The 23,049-nt window shown below is 37.2% G+C and overlaps 1 protein-coding gene across 3 annotated transcripts in view; it reads left to right on the top strand.

Moving 5' to 3' along the window:
• Positions 1-23,049, top strand: part of CLIC4 (CLIC family member 4) — an 85,818-nt gene that overhangs the window by 9,576 nt on the left and 53,193 nt on the right. Inside the window, exon 2 of one of the 3 annotated variants that reach the window (XM_024766708.1) lies at positions 5,933-5,991. The exons of the other annotated variants lie outside the window; for them this stretch is intronic. Coding sequence (XP_024622476.1) covers positions 5,989-5,991 — 3 coding nt within the window. The 5' untranslated portion in view covers positions 5,933-5,988. The remainder of the gene's footprint in view (positions 1-5,932; positions 5,992-23,049) is intronic. 3 annotated transcript variants of the gene reach the window in all.

The raw sequence follows: 23,049 nt of genomic DNA on the forward strand, positions 1-23,049 counted from the left end.
TCTTCAAGGAGCTTACAGAACAGCTTAATGGACAGAGGATGAGTAAATGAGCCATGGTTGATGATGGCTTTTTCCCATGTAATACAGTGACTTTTTGTCTCATATGCTTTTTAAAGTCCATTTAAATTAAGACCTTTAGAAATGATTTATGTGGCAACCTACATGACATAATTGACTTAGAGATGAATGAAATGTTTATGTTATATTCTAACATGAAGGGTAGTTAGTATTACTGAATCTACCAAGTACTGTATATTATCAGTTTGGAGAAACTTTTATCCTTTTTTATCCTTTCCCTCAATAATTAGTTGTGTTATATTCTGTAATTTTGTCTAAAATAAAACTGTGATACTTCTTGCCATAAATCTTAAATGGATCCTACTTTCTCTAGTTGTTTATTGGATTAGATACAAACTCCATGATCTAGCATTCATAGTCTTTCAGATCATGATCCTGACTTGTGTTTTCAGTCTTTTCCCCCACTGCAGCTGCAAATATACCTCATGTTCTAGGCAGATTGGTCCTCAACATGCCCTGTACTACTCTGCCTTCATGGAAGATTTTTGCTCTTGTTTCTTTTGTTTGAAATATCTTCGGCTTTGCCAGCCTCTCCCCCTACCTTCAATTTCTGCCTGCCAGAATAGTATTTGTTCTTTTTTCATTCAATCGTTTAACAAATATTGAAGCACTGTTCTAGGGACTTGGATACATCAAAGAACATTATGGCATTCATATTCAGTTGGGGGAGGCAAAAAATAAATGTATGTCTACTAGTGAAAAGTGCTATGAAGAAAAATGAAATAGGGTAAGGAGTATAGAAAATGATAGGGGGGTGTGTGCTCTTTTCGATTTAACAGAACATTCTGTTGAGTATGTAGCCTTGCAGAAAGTAGCATAGGGAGGCGTGGGCAGAATCAGGGAGACTCAATAGGAGGCTGTTTAGTAATTCAGGTAAGAAATGATGGTGGCTTGGACTGAGGTGAGAAGTAGTCTAATTCTGGATATATTTTTAAGATGGAGATCACAGGATTTCCTGATGGATTGGATGTGGGACGTGAAAGAAGGAGAAGTCAAAGATGATTCTGAGATTTTTGTTCTGAACAACTAGAATGATGGAGTTGCCATTAACTGAGATGGGGAAGCCTTTGGGAAGGGCTAGTTCTGGTGGAGAGATCAGGAGTTTAGTTTGTGATGTGTTAAATTTGAATATTTTAAGACCTCATGGAACCTGTTGTCTAGTGAGAGAGGAATATGTTAAAAAATACACAAATATAGTATATAATTACATTAAGGACAAGAACAGGGTGTCTTGAGAAAGAATGACAGGAAATCCAATTTAGATGGAAGCTTAATGAGGACTTCTTTGAGAAAATGACTTGTAGGATGCATAGTAATTAGGGGAAGAATGAGAGGAAGAGCATTCCAGGCTGGAGGAATTGGCATATGTAAAGGCTGGAAGTATTCAACAAATTGAGAGTGTGGCTGGAATAGAGAGAACAAGACTGAGGTGTAGAGTGAGGTAGACAGGCTACATCATGGAGGTTCTTGTGTGTCATGTGAGTTTAATATAAATTTATTTTATTTATTTATTTTTGGCTGCGTTGGGTCTTCATTGCTGCGCACGGGCTTTCTCTAGTTGCAGCGAGTGGAGGCTACTCTACGTTGCAGTATGCGGGCTTCTCATTGCAGTGGCTTCTCTTGTTGCAGAGCATAGGCTCTAGGCACGCGGGCTTCAGTAGTTGTGGTGCATGGGCTCAGTAGTTGTGGCTCGCAGGCTCTAGAGCACAGGCTCAGTAGTTGTGGCACACGGGCTTAGTTGCTGTGCGGCATGTGGGATATTCCTGGACCAGGGATTGAACCCATGTGCCTTGCATTGGCGGGTGGATTCTTAACCACTGCGTCACCAGAGAAGTCCCGTCATGTGAGTTTTATCCTTAGTAAAAAGGAAATTCTCAAACGGAGTGTCATGATTTGATTTGCATTTTAGGATGAGTAGTCCAGCCGTTCTGTGGAAAATGAAGAGAGAGGCAAGAGTGGAAACAAGCAACACTACTTGCAGGCTGTTGTGATGGAGAAAGATGATGGTGGTGGTTTGGATTAGGATGGTGATGGAGAGAAGAAAATGGATTTGAGATAAATTTTGAAAGTAGAGTACATAGGAAGATACTGAAAAAGGAGTTCTGAGAAAGAGAGAAGTGTGAAAAATGACTTGGGTATTTTAGTAGAATCACTGGTTGATGGAGGTACCTTTTATTGAGATGGAGGAGGAGCAGACAGTGTTCAGTTTTTGACTTAATGAGTTTGAGATGACCGAGATGTCTAGTAGAAAGTTGGATGTACAGACCTGATGCTCAGAAAGAAGTCTAGGCAGAGTAGGGAGATTTGGGACTTGAGTGTGTGTGTGTGTGTACACATACTTTAGTTGTTTGTTTATGTGGTATTTAAAGTGTGTGAGATCATTCTGTGGAGGAGTGAAGAATAGGGAGAATGCCCAGGACCAAGTTCTGAGGAACTCACAACACTAAGGGGTTGTAGAATCGAGAATCTGGAAAAGGAGAACTAGGAGGACTTGCCATCAAGCGGTAGTGGGAAGAGGAAAACTATGAGAGCCGGGCACCAAGGAAACTAGGAGAAGTTTGTAAGGAGGAAGCGACCAGTTGTGTCAAGTCAGATGAGTGTGTATTTGCTTTATCAGCCTGGAAGTCATCGGTAACCTTAGTAGTAACAGCTTTGGTGGAGTGGTGGTGGGGAAGCCATGATAGAGTGGGTGGAAGAGTGAAGAGGAAGTAAGAGAGTGGGGTCAATGAGTAAAGCCAAATTCTAACAAGAAACTTGGCTGTGTAGAAGAGACAGGTTGGTAGGTAGAAGGGGATACATGTCAAGGGAAGGCTTTTAAGAAAAAAAAAGTATCAGCTGTAAGAGCTATAATGTAGGAAGGAACACTTACACCATCATCTTAAAGGGGAAAATATTTCCTATGAGAATCATCATAATTCACTGACTGGGAGAACTTCTTACTGCAAGGAAGATCTGGTTTGTGTATATTTAGAATAGATGCTTAATCTCACTGACTTTTTCTGTTGCATTTTCCAAATGCATGAGATAGAAATATAGAAGGGTATTTCATACTTACTTGAACTATTATAAATATTTACGAGGTGCTTTCTATGTGCCAGGCACTGTTTACTGCATTACATGTATTAACTCATTTGATTGTTCTTCAAGAAAGTATTTGCTGAAGGAATATACAGAAGCTTTTTTTTTTTCCCTCTTCCCATGAACAGAGTTGATTCCAGAGGAGACTGGGGGGAAAAGAAGAAATAAAAGATCACATTATTGGGGAAAAGCAGATGCCTATTAAATTCACAGAAATCTTCATATAGAGAAGCCAGAGAAATAAGCTGGGAGTAGAATGCAAGTCACTGGGCTCAGTTCATATTTGCAGTTTTGATTTAGAGCCTCAAAATCATTGTTACTTTAGATTGAAATGAACAGTTACCTTTTTTCCTTGCAAAATAAAAAAGATCGAAGGGAGAGTCCACAGCTGTGTTCTGACCCTAAGTTTGTGGTTTGACAGCCCACAAGCCCCAAGAGTTGCTGTCATTCTCCTGATGACTCAGCAGGGACCCATGTGCTAGATTATGGTGTTGCCTCAGTGTTGTTTGTAAAGGTTCTTTCTGTCCTGTGTAATATTTGAGATTCGAGATCCCAAAGTCAGACCCAGGGGATGATTGTGGACTTGAAGTATCATTTGTATTCCCTATGTAGGCACTGAAATAGTCTATTTCAGAATTGAAGATAATTAGAATTAATACTTCAAGTAGGCAATTGAGGTGTCATTTGGAAGACTGGATCTTTGTGTTACATTGTTGTTGTAGGGTTGTTGTTAAGAGCATAGGTTCTGGAGCAATGTAGACTGTTTCAACCCTAGTTCTCCCTTTGTGCCTTAGTGTCTCCTCTGGGGTAATAGTATTTACTTCTTGGGTTTTTGTGAAAATTAAAAGAGTTAATATAAGAAAAGCACTTAGTGTCTGACACAGTAAGCATTGTTTGCTTGTCATCCCATGGACCTTTGGGAATGCTGAGTTAAGACTGCCCATGGATAGTTTGTATGTTTAACATATATGCTTTCAACCTCCAGGATGTTACTGTGAGAAGCATCTGCCAGTCTGCCATTACAAATAGGTGGGGAACTTTCCATTGTTTATCAGAAGAGCAGGTTTAGTACAAAAAAAAGTCCAAGATTAGACCTGAACTTATTCCTGAATTAACTTCAGTGAACCATGATCCTGTTAACACTTGTTAGGTAACTAAAGGACAGTCAGATTGGACTCTGCCATCTTAGAACATCTGCCTCAGCAGCTCTTTCTGGACTTGTAGCTAAAGCTGAGAGTCCATTATTATCAGGAGTGTTTTTCTTGTTTTTTATTTCTTTGTTTTGTCTTCTTTTTCTTTTTTTCTTCTTATTCTTTTCTGTGAGAGCATAAAAGAAATAAAGAGGGATAATCTAAAACATATAGGATCTAGTGGTTCTGCAGAAGTACTTTTGACTTATGGATCTTGGCATATATATAGGTTTCACTTAGCTCCCTGTGCTACTACATTTCACTGTTCCTTGATTTTTTTGGTAAACTTTGGCATGGCTGTAATTGATAGATGATGTAAGGATCATAAAGTGACTTAAAAATCCTTCATTTTATAATGTTATAAGCGTTTTGAAACTACTTAATTTATTCCTATATAAGATAGAGTACACTGGTGTATAAAAATGAGCAGTAGGTTTTTGTTTTCCTATTAAAGTCAGAGTAATAGTCGTAAGATAATAGGTAGCATTGAGTGCTTACTGTGGTTCAGGCACAGTGTGCCAAGCCCTTTACATATGTTAGGTAATTTAATCCTTTACATATGTTAGGTAATTTAATCCTCACATAAACTCAGAAATAGGAACTATCAGTACTGTTTTACACATGAGGTTTAGGTCATTTCTTGTATGTGCTCACAGGGCTGGTAAGTAGCAGTACTGGGATTTGTACCAAGGTCTTTGTGATTCAGAGAGACTGACTCTTAACCGCTAAGAGCTTTTTTATTTGTTTATATTCTTTTTCTCTGTTTGAAACTTGAATTTTTACCTAACAGAGTTTTGTTTTCACTATTTGCTGTTTTCAGTCACCCTGAAAAATAAAAAAGAAAGAATTCAGAGAATGTTTAAGAATATTTCGAAAACACTAACAACCAGTGAGCCTAGATAGTTGTTAAATGAGTTTGGTGCTTCCAGTTCTCTTGGTTAAATTTGAAAGGAAACTGTAAACTTTCCATTACCTCATCTCTTTGCATTTTGGGGGCCTGGTTAATTAGTATTTTTAAAAGTACTTTAAGGGTTTATTTATAAACTTGTCGAGGGACTTGACTTGAATATCACATATTTGATTTTAGGATTGTTTTTTCCAATTTAGAAGTGTCAAACGGTTCCAAGTTTAACAAAAATCATGTATTAAATTGTTAGTTTTAGTTTTCCTGTTTTTTTTTTTTTTTCTTAACCTCTCCCTTCAGAGGAGCCTACACTAATCTTTGCATTGTTGACAGAAAAAAAGCAAGGAAGTTTCTTTTTGTGGAGAGAGGAAATGGCTGTTAGTTCAGGACTTTATCCATATTAGGTATAAACTAAATATAGATGTGTATTCCAGGAGTGAAGTCACATCTATAAAGTTTCTTAAGCAGAGCTAATGAGATCAGCCAGTGCTTTTGGATCTGGGTTTTTTTCTTTAATTTTTGGCTCACTAAAAGCTTACCAAACTGATTAGTCCTATGGTCAGCCTTCCATGTCCCTTAAGAATTTTTTAAATAAGGAATCTTCCTTTAAGCAAACATAACTTTAAACTATTCTGATTTGTGTATAAGGAATAGTTACTTATGCCTCTTTTTTTTTTTTTAGGCTGCGCTGCGGGTCTTGCGGATCTCTGTTCCTTGACCAGGGATTGAATCCCGGCCATGGTAGTGAAAGCCTGGAATCCTAACCACTAGGCCACCAGGGAACTCGCGCTTAAGCCTCTTTTTGAGGGAGTGTAATAAATATGTTAGTTTCTTGACCCTCTTGTTATTTTCCTATCTCTATTTTTTGTTTGTTTGTTTAGTTAGTTTTAAGTCTTTTTCACACGTATTTTTACTGTGAGGCTAGACTCTTATTGTCTTGTTGTCATCTGTTTTACTTAGTATCTTCTTGGTTTATTTGGTGTTTAACCATTAAGTCAGATCTCAGTGTGGCCAAGTAGTAATTAGGATTCTTCTGATTGGTTGGTTAGTACAGGTATTGTAGTAGAACAGAATGAAAGAATCTCCCATTTCTGGCCAAAAGCACAGGTCGTTCTCAATAAGGACTTTTTTTTTTTTTTTTTTTTTTTTTTTTTTTAAAAGATTTTTTTTTTTTTTTTTTTTTTTTTTTTTTTGCGGTACTCGGGCCTCTCACTGTTGTGGCCTCTCCCGCTGCAGAGCACAGGCTCCGGACGCGCAGGCTCAGTGGCCATGGCACACGGGCCCAGCCGCTCCGCGGCATGTGGGATCTTCCCGGACCGGGGCGCGAACCCGTGTCCCCTGCATCGGCAGGCAGACTCTCAACCACTGCGCCACCAGGGAAACCCCTCAATAAGGACTTTTAAAAGTCCCCCCAAAGCATTCTTACCCACAATAAATGTTTTCAGCTCTTGTGCTCCTCCACAGAGCCCTTTGTAAGCATGCCAAAACATTCAGGCACTTAGCAATGTACTATGCTGCTGAAGAGAAGAATGATCTACCTTTATAGCATATCTTTATTAGAAATATTTTAAAATACAACTAACTCTGTAAAAAGTTTATCTTAACATATTTCAAGGGTTTTAGTTCATGAAACCAAATGCTCTCCAAGGTTTAGTTCAGGTATCTTTTGAATCCTTCTCTGATCTTTGTGCTTCCTCAGCAGAGCTGACCCTTCCTACCATCTGTCTGGAGCACTGTGCAGTTGCATGTTCTGTCACTCATCTGAATCATTTTCCTTCATATCATTGTTCCAGTTAGAATGTGAATTCCAGGAGATGAGGGGTCAGGGATTATTTTCTTCATCTTTTATTTCTCACCTAACACAAATCTTGTCATATAGGAGATAACTTGTCAATTCAGTAAGTATCTATTAACGTTTTGGGACAAATTGTTATCTGTAGTCTGCGAATAGAAGCAAGTAAGAGAGTATTAAGTCTGTTTCTGGTACTGTGTTCCATATTAACTCATAGTAAAATACCAGAAATAAAAATAGTGTTCAGTTATTGAAGTTGAGACTTGTAATTTAGGTTTTATGACTAAGCTGCTCACTAGATAGATAGCCATTGATCTAAACTTAATAACAGATTGGTTTAGAGGTCAAGAATCTTCAAATTATATAACTGAAAGATCAGGTTTAAGTTGTTGTTCTCATCTGTAAAGTGGGTGTGTTTCTTAGAAGTGATGAACATTCTAGTCTGGATTTATTTTATGTACCCAAAGTAGCCTGAGTCTTGGGTGTTTAGACCCACACAGAAAGTTGAGACTTGAGATTTCAAAATCAGGTCCAGATAATTAAATTTTCATAATTGGAAGCAGTTTATTAGAAAACAAATATAAATGGAGCCAATAAAATTTATCAGTGGGGCTTCCCTGGTGGCGCAGTGGTTGAGAGTCCAAAAAAAAAATTTATCAGTGATAATGGGGGCAGTTTGCCAGAGAAATGAAAAATATTTCAAGAGTAAATTATTTGACCAGAAAGATATTGTATTTCCAAATGAACTACCTGAAAGATAAATATTTTGTTGTGTCTAAAATAAAACAGATAAAGCATTGTTTTAAGTTAAAATTTGCCTTTATCATATTTAAGGCGCCTGTGCATTGAAATGGTAAGTAACTTTTCACAGCTGCAATATGTTGTTGCATATACAGTTTTAAAAGAAACTTATTTTGTAATATGTTTTAATGAAAAATTTAAACATAGATAATCCAAAATAAAATACCAGAGTCATTCATTCATATGTTTATTGTGTGTGAGTATTTTATATTAAAATAGTCTATAGCATTCTTATGACTTCAGTTTTGCATTGCTTATTGTTGTTATCAATCCTTTGTTCTTAGTCATTTAGAGGTCCAAAATTTAACTAAAATAATACTATAGTGTAATGAGCACATGAAAAGATGCTCAACATCACTAATTGTTAGAGAAATGCAAATCAAAACTACAATGAGGTATCACTTCAAACTGGTTAGAATGGCCATCATCAAAAAGTCTACAAATAGGGACTTTCCTGGCAGAGTCCAGTGGTTAAAACTCCGCGCTTCCACTGCAGGGGCCATGTGTTCAACCTCTGGTCGGGGAACTAAGATCCTGAATGCCGCGCGGTGTGGCCAAAAAAAAAAAAAAATAAGAAGTCTACAAATAATAAATGCTGGAGAGGGTGTGGGGAAAAGGGAACCCTCCTATACTATAGGGTAGGAATGTAAATTGGTACAATCACTATGGAGAACAGTATGAAGGTTCCTTAAAAAACTAAAAATAGAGTTACCATATGATCCAGCAATCCCACTCCTGGGCATATATCTGGAGAAAACCATCATTCGAGAAGATACATGCACCTCAATGTTCATTGCAGCACTATTTGCAATAGCCAAGACATGGAAGCAAACTAAATGTCCATCAACAGAGGAATGGATAAAGAAGATGTGGTACATATATACAATGGAATATTAGCCATATAAAGGAATGAAATAATGTCCTTTGCATTATGGATGGATGGGCCTAGAGATTATCATACTAAATGAAGTAAGTCAGAGAAAGACAAATATCATATGACATCACTTATATGTGGAATCTAAAAAGATGATACAAATGAACTTATTTACAAACAGAAACAGACTCACCGGCTTTGAAAACAAACTTATGATTACCGAAAGGGAAAGGTAGTGGGGAGGGATAAATTAGGAGTTTGGGACTAACAGATGCACACTACTATATATAAAATAATCAATAAGGACCTACTGTTTAGCGCAGGGAACTCTATTCACTATTCTGTAATAATCTATATGAGAAAAGAATCTGAAAAAGAATGGATATGTGTATATGTGTAAGAATCACTTTGCTTACCTCTGAAACAACACAACACTGTAAATCAACTATACTCCAATATAAAATAAAAATTAAATTAAAAAACACAATACTGTAGTGTAATGAGCACATGGAAAGATGCTCAACATTGCTAATTATTAGAGAAATGCAAGTCAAAACTACAATGAGGTATCACCTCAAACCAGTAAGAATGACTATCATCAAAAAGTCTACAAATAATAAATGCTGGAGAGAGTGTGGAGAAAAGGGAACCCTCCCACACTGTTGGTGGGAATGTAAATTGGTGCAGCCACTATGGAAAACAGTATGAGGTTCCTTTAAAAACTAAGAATAGAGCTACCATATGATCCAGCAATCCCACTCTTGGGCGTATAACTGAAAAAGGTGAAAAATCTAATTTGGAAAGATATGTGCACCCCAGTGTTCATAGCAGCACTATTTACAGCAGCCAAGACATGGAAACAACCCAAGTGCCCATCAACAGATGATTGGTTTACAAAGATGTGGTACACACACACACACACACACACACACACACACACACAGTGGAATATTACTCAGCCATAAAAAAGAATGAAATACTGCCATTTGCAGCAACATGGATGGACCTAGAGATTATCATACTAAGTGAAGTAAGTCAGACAGAGAAAGACAAATATTATATGCTATCACTTTATGTGAAATCTAAAAAATAGTACAAATGAATCTATATATTACAAAACAAACAGACTCATAGACATAGAAAACAAATCTATAGTTACCAAAGGGGAAAGGGAGGGGTGGAGTATGGGATTAACATATGTACACTACTATATATAAAATATATAAGCAACAAGGATTTACTGTATAGCATAGGGAACTATATTCAATATCTTGTAATATTCTATAATGGAAAATAATCTGAAATATTGATATATATATATATATATATATATGAATCACTTTGCTGAACACCTGAAACTCACACAATATTGTAAATTAGCTGTACTTCAATTACAAAAAAAAAAACTGCAAAAATAAATAGCTTAAGAAAAAAACCACCAGTGCTGTAATGTGTATCTTTATAGCCATTTTTCTGTGCATAACCATTGTCTTTTTTTGGCTGCATCAGGTGTTTGTTGAGGCATGCAGGATCTTTGTTGAGGCACGCGGGATCTTTAATTGTGGTGTGCAGGCTTCTCTCTAGTTGTGGCGTGCGGGTTTTCTCTCTCTAGTTGTGGTGCGCGGGCTCTAGGGTGCGTGGGCTCTGTAGTTTGCAGCATGCGGGCTCTCTAGTTGAGACACGCTTGCTTACTTGCCCTGTGGCATGTGGGATCTTAGTTCCCCGACCAGGGATCGAACCCACGTTCCCTGAATTGGAAGACAGACTCCACCACTGGACCACCAGAGAAGTCCCCATGTAATTGTTTTTAAAGTCCCTCACAAATCTCATTTATCCTCTGAATTCTTCATTTTCCTTTTATTTACCTAAAGTGTAATCTCTTTTAAAAACTTTCTGGAGAATTTAGATTCTTTACAGAAGGAGAAATTTTTGACTCTACTGCTGACCTCTTGATGGAATTTCTAGTTAAAATTGCTTGGTCTGGGAACTTGTTGATAAAGAGAAATAGCTCTTACGCTAAAGTTAGGTAGTTGCTGTAAGCACAGATTGGGGAGGAGGAGTATTTTTTGAACACTTAATTGTTTTCTTTCTCTCCTAGGACTCTTTCTGAATTTAGTTTATACTACAGCATGTATATTTTTAACTTGCCCTTAGGGGAGGTGGGCTGCTGGATTTTGCCTTGCATAAGAATTTCGCTCACAGACCTGCTCTAACATATTTGTCTTCAGCTGATAAGCAAGGGAACACCGGCAGTTAGTGAGTTTATCTTTGGTTAGAAGATGTTAAAAGAATGAGGCTTAGCCATTGAAAAAGTTTGAGATACATTTTTTTCTATGTGACCAAAGTGAGAATATGTAATTGTAAAGGGCACCTGTTTTCTTTTTTTAAATAATACAATCATGCCTTAATATAATAAACATTAATTAGTTTTCTGTGTTCCTGAAATTAACTCATTTAAATGTCACACATTCAAATTCTACATAGTTTTATCTGAAAATGTCGTGATTTCACTTCCATTCTTTAAAGATATTTTTGTGGGATGTAAGATTTTGGGGTGATTTTTGTTGTTGTTTTTATTTCAGTATTTTAAAAATGTAGTTCCATGTTTTCTGGCCTCCATTATTTCTGATGAGAATTCAGCTGTCATTTGAATCATTATTCCTTTGTATGCAGTGTAGTTGTTTTTTCTAGTTACATTTAGGATTGTCTCTTTTTGCTTTTTAAGCATTTTAATTATGATATACCTAGGTGTGACTTACTTTATATTATTCCTACTTGATGTTAATGAAGCTTCTTGAATCTGTAAATTTGTCTTAATTTGGGAAAAGTTCAACTGTTATTTCTTGAAATTTTTTTGCCTCATTCTCTCCTCTCCTTCTGAGACTCTATTTAAATATATAGACATTTTGATGACTTCCCTGGTGGCGCAGTGGTTGAGAGGCTCTGTTGATTTTTTTCACTTGTTTGTTTTTTTCTCTTCTTCAGATTGAGTAGTTTCTTGCATCTGTCTTCACATTCATAGACTCTATTCTACTGTTAAGCTCATCTTGTGGTTTTTAAAACTTTTCAGATATTGCATTTTTTAATTCTAGAATTTTACATTTTTTTTTTTTGTGGTCTCTCTCTACTGAGATTTCCTATCTTTCTTTGTCATGAGCTTATTTTCCTTTGTGTCCTTGAACATAGTTATAATAACTGCTTTAAAAATCCTTGTCTGCAAAATGCAGCATCTAGGTCTGTTTAGCATGTATCTCCTTGATTATTTTTTCTCTTGAGAATGGGTCATGTTTTCCTGTTTTTATGGGGAATCATTTGGATTGTATTCTGATATTGTGAATGATAATAAGTTGTATCAGTGGAAACTTTGGATTTTGTTATGTTCTTCTGAAGAGTATTGATCTTTCTTTCTCTTTCTCTCTCCCTTTTCTTTTTCTTCCCTCCCTCCCTTCCTTCCTTCCTTCTCTTTCCCTTTCTTTCGTTCTTCCTTCCTTTCTTTCTTTCTTCCCCTTCCTTCCTTCCTTCCTTCCTTCCTTCCTTTCTCGTCTTCTCTCTCTCTCTCTCTCCCTCTCCCTCTCCCTCTCCTGAACTCAAACTGAAAAACTCTCTCTCCTCTGGTGGGTGGCAGCTCAAATTTCAGTTCAGTTCTTTTAGTTGGCCTACTTGGAATCTGCCCTGTGCATATGTACGCCAGGGATCAGCCAGATATCTGGAGAGAGTTTTGTGCAGATTTTAGGGCTCCCCCTCTCTGGTTCTCTTTTTTGTGGTGTTCGACATTATTTTCTGGTGGTGATGGTTTCTCTAAACTCTGTCCTTTGGTTCTTCAAGCCAGCAGGACTGTGAATCGTTCATTGGAATTTTAGCTGCCCTGCAAGGCACAAGGTTAAAAGATAAAAATTGGGGAAACTTGTCCAGTGTATTTCCCTTGCAGGTATCAACTCCATCCAACATCTGCTTGCTTTTGTTCATTCTCCAGTGTAGTTCACCCCAAGTGGTTTTTTTTTTGTCTAGATGTTATCATTTTTATGGGGGCAAAAGGTTGATCTTATGGGAACTACTTGGCCATACTAAAAGCTTCAAATTGATTTTTAAAATTAACTTTATAATTTTGGAATAGTTTTAGATTTATAGAATATTTGCAAAAATAGTATAGAGTTCTCAAATTGATTTTAAATGAAAATATTTCTAAAATATACTAATATTTCCTTGACTTATTAAAATGCTGAATTTAACTGTCATTGTCAGCATTCTGAATACAAATTCAGTAATGCAGTGATGGCCTAAGGAACTATTGAGGTATGTAAGACTATTTTTGCCTTTCTGCTAAATGGCCTCAGCTGTTGTGCTTTTTGAATCTCCTGTGTGTATGCATACATGGGTGCGTGTATGTTTCTGTGTGTTTTCTATCTTCCTTTGTCAACTGGTCTCTATTGATGCAGCCCATTTCCTTTAATTTTCTATTGTAATCTTTTGTGGTTTGGGTAAGCCAGATAAACAAACTTGTTAAAGTTTGTTTGAAATAAGAGTAAATAATTTCTGAGAGTTTGAATGTTGAGTTGATGAGTCAGGTACATGACCTTTAGTACATGGTCTTGGTGACATACGTTAGTTTTTGTTGTTCAGAGGCTTTTTCTCTAGCTATGTGCTGTCTAGTATGATATGTGGCTAGCCATATGTGGCTATTAAGTGCTTGTTTGAATTGAGATGTACTCTAAGTATAAAACATATACCAGATTTCAAAGATTTAGTACAAAGAAAAGAATGTAATAACTTTATGTTGATTATATGTTCAAATGATAATATTTTAGATATATTGAATAAAATATTTAAATTAATTTCACTTTTTTTTTTTTTTAAATATGGCTGCTAGAAAATTTAAATAACAATTCTGGATCACATTGTAATGGTTGTGGTTCAGGTAACTTATCTTACTTGATAATAGTCATGTCCATCTGTGTGAGTTGGTGGTTGTACCACACAAATCATGAGACTAACAGGTACAGTTCCAGCATTTCCTTCTTATCTTGGTGTTAGAAACTGTAAAAGTGGTTAATAGCATGGACTTAGAGTTCAGACTTCAGTTTCACCACTCCTCAGTTGTGTGACCTATGGCAGGTTACTCAGTTTCTCTAAATCTCAGTTTCCTTGTTTGAAATATGAGGAAAACAATACCTAACTTCATATGGGTATTGTGAGGATTAATATATCTGTATAAAGCACTTTCAAATAGTGCATGTTGAGTGAGAAATCAGCTGCTAAATTAAACACTGGCTGTTAACTTGTTTGCAGGCAATTTTGGCAGCATTTTCATTTATTGTAGTTGATTCTTATAGGGAGTAGATTCAAGGTCGATCCAGACAATAAAAAGGGTTATACCTTTGGCTATCTTTTTTTCCTTTCTTATCGTGCAGTATTTTTAGTTATATGGGTTATAATTTGTTCTGAAGAGATAATAGACTTTGTTCCTCCTATTTTAGGCTTCTGATGAGTGAATGTAAACATTCCGGCAGAGCTTGTTTTTTCCATTATGGTTCTGTTGTGCTTAGATGGAAAGTCCGGTCGTTGTGTATCTGGCACTTAGTTTTAACAAACGATTCTGGCTGAGACATTTCAGATTTGATTTTAGTATGGATTAGAGCCTTTGTTTTCATTTTCAGCATACAGTTCAAATATGTAACAGAGAACAAAAGTAGTACTTAGTAGAATCTTTTTCAACTGTCATTAATTCCCTATGTTATTTCCAGTAGTAGTTTTTCAGTAACAGCTTTGTATTCAGAATTTCTTTTGAATTCTTCATAGTGCTTGAAAAAAATGCTGTCGTATTTAAACAGCTTAATATTTTGACAGTGATTGGGGCAGGAATAAGATTATCATGTATAAACATTTTCTTTAAAAACTTTCTTAAATCTAAAAAAAACAAAACAGTACAGAGGTCTATAAAGTTAATACCCCTGTTTCTACCTTTCCCCAAGTCTGTCCTGAGATATAAGCAATGTTAATTTTGGTTTGTAACCTCCCACACCTGAGAAATATTTTCAAGCCAAGATTATAGCTCTGTAGTTATCTCTTAAAGGGATTTCTCTTTCTCTCCTTCAGCAAAATATAGGCAGACAAACCCTCACCTCCATCTTGAGGCTTTTCTCTACCTAGTTGCTCAAACCAGAAATCTAGGAGGTACTTGATTTCTTTCTTTCCCTCAGTTACCACATCCAAACCATCCACAACTCTTTAGGATTATACCCTTCCCAGTTCAATTTAATCTATGCATTTCTTTCCATCTTCATTGCCTCTACCTAATCCAAGCCACATTCCACTGGGACTATTACAGTAGGCATCCCAGCTTCCATTATTCATCAGCTCCATGCCCCCAACCTGTTTTCCATATGGTAGCAAGTGTTATTTATTGTCTTAGAATTGAAATCCGATTTTACCTTCATATACCTCCACCCACCAAAACCCTTCAGGGGTATCCTATTATCCCATTCTGTGGCATATTCTCCCCTCCCAGCACGCGCACACACACACACACACACACACACGCACACGCATGCAAGCATGTGCGTGCTCCGTGAAGTAAGGAATATATTCTCTACTTGGCACATACTTTGTTACCAAGCACTTACCACATGCTGAGCAATATTATAAGAGATTTTGATATATTAACATTTAATCTCATAATAATTCTGTGAAGTAGGTATTATTCCCATATTACATATGAGGAAACTGAGTTCCAGAGAGGTTAAGTGCCCAATATCATACAGGTGGTTAAGATGAACCCATATATCAGCCCAGGCTCTCAGCCTTCAGAATCCTTGCTGTTAACCATTGTGTTGAATGATTTCTTTCTACGTAGTAGGTACTTGGTAAACATTTGTTAAACGAATGAAAAATTATTCCCTCTGTGAATGTAAGTTTGAACTCCTTAATTTGGTCTAGAAAGTCTTTCATGATCTGGCCCCTCCCAATACCACTTTCTCTAGTACTTACAGCAATCTAGTCATACTGGCTCTTTGCGGGGCTGGCTTCTTCTCATTCTTTAGGTCTAAGAGATCTTTTATGACCATCTTATCTAAAGTAGGTGCTCCTTGTCATCTCTCTTAGTACTTTGTTTCCCTTTAGGCACTTATTGCAGTTTAAAGTTTTTAACTTGATATATTTATTATCTGTTTCTTCCATAAAAATGAAGGTTTCATGAAGTCAGGTCTTATCTGTCTCATTCACAGCTGTTTCTCCAATGCCAGCTCCCAGTGCTTGGGAGGACAGGAGGTCCTCAGTAAATATGTATTGAATGTTGAATAAATATATCTGGGTCCTAGGCAAGGAGGTGTATAAAAGGTGTTCTATGAATGAGGAAATACAGCCCATAGCTTGAACTTCAGTGGCAAGTACTACACAGACTACTGAAATCCTAGAGTGAAGTCTAAATGGCAGCCTATGAAAATAGAATTAATTGTAAACAAACCAGAGCCCTGGTTGTTATATCTCCTTTCACTTATATTGAGAGTTTTCTTTTTTCATTCCTTACCACACTTACATATTTTCATTCTTCCTGCTAGTCTTAATTGGAGACAAATAGAGATATTGGTTTGGATACTTATGATTGTAAGTAACAGAAAACTTTGCCCCAAATTGTCTTGAACCACTAAGGCAGCATATCTAAGAAAGAAGTCTAATAGGAAGACTGGCTCCCTTGTGATTCTTTTGGGTCTGTCCTCTTTTGGTATTGGTTGCAGCCTCAGGCAGTATCAAGTTGGCCACATCAGCCACAGTTTTCTCATCGAAGGGTTTCTTCTTCTGCTGTCTTTATCTTAAGAGTGAGAAACTTTTCTCAGGGGACTGTTTTGTCGATTAGAACTGAGTCACATGATTACAGTAGGTCTGTCACTGGCAAGAGGACTGGAACTATCATGACTGGCTTAGAATCAGTCAGGATTTACCCCTAGAATTGGGGATTGGGTTATCATCTCCTGTATCACTTGGGGGAGGGAGGAATGGATTCCTGATTAAAAAAAGTTGCAAGTTCTATCAGCAAAAGAAAGGGGAGACTGGATCTTGGGCAGGCAACTATCAGATTTTGCTGTGTGGCTTCTGTGGTTTATTAGCTCTATCCCAAGGTGATTTGGAGACCTAATTAAATTTTTTGAGAAAACTTATTAAATCAGAAAGATTTAACTTAATAAGTTTTTTCTATACTGATAACCTTTTTTTGTAATTCAAAGGCTTTCACTGTTAGTAATCGACAGAAAGCTAATAAATAGTAAGGCATCTGCAGTAGATGAAGTCCTATAGAAAGAAAAAAAAAAGTACGGGGTGTCGATAAGTTTGTAGTCTAGTTCAGGAGATACAGTGCAGAGATATGAATATTAAAGTAATAATTCACAGTAGTGATTTAAGAGATCACAAGCCAAGTCATGATTTTTATTTTTTTAATTTTTTTATTATTTTTATTATTTTTTTTTGCGGTACGCGGGCCTCTCACCGTTGCAGCCTCTCCTGTTGCAGAGCACGGGCTCCGGACGCGCAGACTCAGCGGCCAAGGCTCACGGGCCCAGCCTTCCCGGACCGGGGCACGAACCCGTGTCCCCTGCATTGGCGGGCAGACTCTCAACCACTGCGCCACCAGGGAAGCCCCCATGATTAATTTTTAAAAAATAACATAGAGTTGCTGTTCCCTGGGCGTTTGTAAGAGATGCAGAATCTTGGGCCTCACCCTGGATCTGCTGAATAAGAATCTGCATTTTAACGAGATCCTCTGCTGATTTATGTTGACATCAGGGTTTGAAAAGCTGGGCGGGTAATTGGACAGGTAATTGGTTTGGGCTAGAGTGATTTAGAAAGTTCTCTTGGGGGAGAGGCTTGAGCTTGACCAGAAGGGCAGGTGCAGCAGGGGCATTTCAGATGGAGGATAATGTGATTTTAGTCACAAAAGTGTCCAGATTTATGTTGACTATTGTACAGGATGAATGGGAGGGGATAATGGAATAGTAGTATGGACACTCAAGGATATTGGTGGGGAAGGCAATAGGAAAGGAGGAGAGAGACCTTTTTCAAGACCTCATTTTTAAAGGCTATTGTACATGTTTACAAGTTAAAAAAAATTAAATTATTAGCTATATTAGTTGAATCATAATTTGATCACTTACTGAAGGAAACAGAAACAAGCAACCTTTGAAACTACTGGAATTGAATTGTCACTCCCATTTGACAGATTTAACTGTGGATAGTCCTGGGAGAGCTTTTTCACTAAACCTTGACATTTAGCTAAAACAATTGGCTAAATTGTGTATCTTAGCTATTTCTTCTAACAGCATTCAAATAACTTTGCATCTTGATGACTTTAGTAATAACTATAGATTTTAGTGGGTTATTTCAGATAGGTAAGCATGATAAATTTTGGCTGTGCTTTAATTGTTCCCTCCTTGTTTAAAATTTAAGAATAAAGTGAAGAGACATATTTGTATAGTTTTAAATGATTTCTCAATTCACAGTGATTTAGACTAAAGCAAGAGAACATCAAGTCTCCTGTTATAAGTTGAATCACCAACTCAGAGGAGGAGACATGGCAAGCCCTTAAGACTGAAACTCACAAAATCATGATTTATTGGGGGATGTTTATGAGAAAATGCTAAACAAGTATTATTACAGTTGTGGTAAAGTTGGGGGGTATATTTTGAGTTTCACTGTATCCTATAGTAACATTTTTATTTTGTGTATTCTCAAATTTTTCAATTATTCAGATTAAACTTTGTAGACCACAGGTAATACAAAGGCAGGAACCATGTCTTTTCTTGTTTATCACTGGATTTTCATTGTTTAGTGTAGGTCCTCACTTGGTTGATGAATGATTAAAAAATAAAAATTTTAATTAAAAAAGACTTATCTGCCCTTGGAGATAATACATAAATGACATAAAAAAAGTGGGTTTTAATATAGTTAGAAACTATTTAGAATGGAAACTAGATTAATAATTGAAAAAAACTTTATTTGGAAATAATTTCAAACTTACAGACAAGTTATAAGAATAGGAACAGTACAGACACCTTTTACCCAGGTTTACCTATTGTTAACATTTTACCCCATTTGCTTTGTTATTTACTCTTTCTCTTGTAAGTTGTGTACATTGTAGCCCTTTACCCCTAAAAACTTCAGTGTGCATTCCCTAAGAGTAGGGATATATCTTGTATTACAGCATAACAGTTATTAACTCTGTAAATCAGTCTCCATCATACCCCTCAACCTCCCCTTTCCAGAATAGGAAACTAAGACCCAAAGAGATTAAGTGATTTATCCATGGTTATATAGTTTCTCAGTGAAAAATGCAGCCTATTTTGCAAGTCAAGTATTGGTTCTCATCCCTAAATCACAGCAGTATCTTTTCTTTTTTTCTCTTGACAAGTCAAATCACTTAACAGTATAATATACTAATTAAAATTTATAATTGTTCTTCTAAAACCAGATATAACCATCCTGCAGCAAGCATAAAGGACTTGATCTATAAAGGACTCTGGGTCATCATAATTGTCCTTGACATTGTATTTGGTCTTAAGATAAGCTGGGGCTTCCCTGGTGGCGCAGTGGTTGAGAGTCCGCCTGCCGATGCAGGGGACATGGGTTCGTGCCCTGGTCTGGGAAGATCCTACATGCCGCAGAGTGGTTGGGCCCGTGAGCCATGGCCGCTGAGCCTGCGCGTCCGGAGCCTGTGCTCCGCAACGGGAGAGGCCACAACAGTGAGAGGCCCGCGTACCGCAAAAAATAAATAAATAAAAAATAAAGAAACATTAATGTTATATTGTTTTGCACTAAAAGGTACTTGCCTCTGCTTCCTAGTTTTTGTGGAATGAGAGTGTTCTTGAATTTGAGTGTCTAGGTTTTAAGGGGCTCTAGGCTAGTTTGGTTTAAGTAACTTGGCTTTTGCCAAGTGTGAGGCAAGGTAGCATAGTGTGGCATTACTTAAGAGTATGAGAGGAGGCTGTTATTTATCAAATGTGACCCCAACAAATGGTGACTAGGTTGCTGGCTTACAAAGAGCAGAGTCCAGAAGGCATCATGAGGAATTCAGAGTTTAACCATGGAGTAAACATCTTTCCAGTCTTTTTTTTTTGGCCTGTTTTTCCTCCATGTCAGTGTTTACCAAAATATGGTCTGCCTATCAAATGCATCAGAATTAGAATTGTTTGGAGTGCTTGTTAAAAATTGCAGATTCCTGAACCCTACCACAGACATACTGAATCAGTGTCTGGAGGTGAGACCTGGTAATCTGTGTTTTAAACCCATTTCCTTATGGATTTTTATGTATCCTAAGAGTTCTAGAATCCTGCTCCTATGTAGGTGTCTTTCGTTTTCAGGGCTTTTCCACATTCATTCTATAACTTGTGTTTTACTTAATTTTCATATGTTTAGGGTGGGAAGGTTTTTGATTGCTTGCTTTTTTGTTGTTAAATGAAAGATTCACGTGCATGGTACAAATATCAAAAAGTATGAAAGTGTATACAATGCACAATTCCCTCCCTGTTCCCCTGTTTTAGAGCATTGTGCTGTTCTAAGCCCTTTAATATAGTAATTCATTCAGTTCTTCCAAACAATCCAGTGAGGTAGGTCATGTTACTGTTCCCATTTTATAGAAGACAAAAACAGGCCCAGAGAGGTTAAATCACTTTTTCAAAGTCACACAGCTAGGAAATGCTGGAATTGTCTGGGAGTCTGGCTCTTAACTCTTAACCATCATCCTCTGCTGAGTGAGAGGATATAAGGATTAACTAGATTAACACATGTGAAGAGCTTGTTTTGGGAGAGTGTAGAGTTCATCTTCAACATGGTAAATGTTTCAAATGAACTCTAACAGCCTACCCTGGAGTTTCATCTAAGCCTGGTATCTAATCCTTATGTAATTTCGAACTAATCAGTTCTCTTAATTGCACAGGCTCTCTTCTGGAGAGTAGACTTCATGAATTGGTGATACTGAACAAGAAAATGGTAGCAACTGAGGTCTTTTCAGGGTCCTGTCATTGCCTGTCTGTCTTTTATTTACATAAAATACATCCCAGGCAGAGCTTGGGATACGGTAATTCTTCCATTACATATCCTTTGCTTTATTTATAGAATTATTTCTATGATATGGTTATGGCCAGGAAACAGTGATACATTCTTTACATGGCCAGAGATTTTTGACACCTCAAATAGAGGATATCTTTGCTTCACTCCATTTAGTGGACTATTTAAACTTTATATAGACCATATTTCTTAAAGCATTAGGGCATAATATATGTCATTTGGAAGAACTTAACGTAGAAAATACTTAGATTCATTCCCCTCTCTTATTTTCTAAATGATGTAACCTAGGGATTCTAATGACAGTGCTAGAACTGAAGAACCTGTTGTTAGGCCTTGAGTTCTGTGCATGAAGTATCTTTAACATCAGGTAACATTTACTGAACTCTTACCATGTGCCAGGAACTGTGTGTACCTTAACTGATTTGATCCTCATAATATCACGTAAGTTTCACAATGTTAAGTATTTTACCAAAGGTCACACAGCTAATACTTAGTGAAGTCAGGATTCAAATCCAGATGTCTTAATCTAAACATTGTTATTTCCTCCATACTCTGCAGACCCTGTAGAAGGATAACAGCTTATTAAACGTGTAGACTCTAAACCTTGGTTCCAGCATGTTTAGCAAAAACTCTGAAGAAATAGATAATAGAAGCCAGGTGACTTCACCCCATTTATTGTGTTGTTTTGTGACTTTTAAGTTAATCTAAATCGAAGGAAGCCATTTTGTGAATTTAGACAGCTAATTTAGATAGAAACAACGTTAAAGGTAAGTGAGCTCTTAAAGTTTTAAAGTTCATTCTTTCAGCTACACACTGTTCTCATACATTCCCTTGAAAATATGTCAAGGAAAATATTGATAAGTTAATGGTCAGGAGCCCATTCTTACCTTCAGGTCCCAGCTTCTCTTTCTCTTCTAGTCATAGTCATCCCTCACCCCCAGTCCCTTAAACACAAAGAAATAAAGAGGACCAAGTTAACGCTCTCTTTCTAGGGTGTTTTTTTTTTTTTTTTTTTTTTTAATTTAGTTATTTATTTTTGGCTGCGTTGGGTCTTTGTTGCTGCACTTGGGCCTTCTCTGGTTGCGGTGCATGGGCTTCTCATTGCAGTGGCTTCTCTTGTTGCAGAGCACAGGCTCTAGGTGCGTGGGCTCAGTAGTTGTGGCTCGTGGTCCCTAGAGTGCAGGCTCAGTAGTTATGGTGCACAGGCTTAGTTGCTCCATGGCATGTGGGGTCTTCTGGGACCAGGGCTCGAACCCATGTTCCCTGCATTGGCAGGCGGATTCTTAACCACTGTGCCACCAGGAAAGCCCCTCTAGGGTGTTTTAAAATCTGACTATTCTGAAAACTGATTAAACTGGGTTTTCTAAGTGAGCAGTTCCTTAACCTTAAATTAGTAAAACATTAAAATATTTATGGCACCTACCACTGACCCCTGTTCTGCAATGTAGGAGTTAATCAAGTAGTTTCTGAATAAATACTGGTATTAGGCAATTCAAGAATTACAACAGAGGTAGGGCAGGGGAAGGGTGCGGAACAGTGAGTGTATGAGAAGAACCCTAGATAGCAAATTAAACAAAACTACCCCTTTTGTAAGAACAAAACCTAAATGAATGCTAAGATTCATTATTTGTCTGGAATTGGTGGTTATTTCTGTCAGTGGTATTGTTCATGTTTTTGCTTTGATTATTTGGATTTTCTAATTTTTAAGAAATATAGACATGTATGTTTTCTGTAATATGAAGTTATAGTTTAAAAACTATGTATTGCAAATTAAAATTTTGTCCAATATGTGATATTTATACTTGTAATCTGTGTCTATGTATTTTATTTATTTTTTTATAAGATTAAAAAAAAATATATATATATATTTATTTATTTTTGGCTGAGTTGGGTCTTCTTTGCTGCGCGGGCTTTCTCTAGTTGCAGCGAGCGGGGGCTACTCTTTATTGCAGTGTGCGGCCTTCTCGTTGCGGTGGCTTCTCTTGTTGCGGAGCACAGGCTGATGCACAGACTTCAGTAGTTGTGGCACGCGGTCTCAGTAGTTTTGGCACGCGGACTCAGTAGTTGTGGCTCATGGTCTCTAGAGCACAGGCTCCGTAGTCGCGGCGCACGGGCTTAGTTGCTGCGCGGCATGTGGGATCTTTCCGGACCAGGGCTTGAACCCGTGTCCCCTGCGTTGGTGGGCAGATTCTGTGCCACCAGGGAAGTCCTGAGTCTATGTATTTTAAAAACAGCTTTACTGAGATATAATTCAGATATTATTCAGTTCAGCCATTTAAAGTGT

Source organism: Neophocaena asiaeorientalis, unplaced genomic scaffold, assembly GCF_003031525.2.
Source record: "Neophocaena asiaeorientalis asiaeorientalis breed wild unplaced genomic scaffold, Neophocaena_asiaeorientalis_V1.1 scaffold79, whole genome shotgun sequence".
Lineage (NCBI taxonomy): Eukaryota > Metazoa > Chordata > Mammalia > Artiodactyla > Phocoenidae > Neophocaena > Neophocaena asiaeorientalis.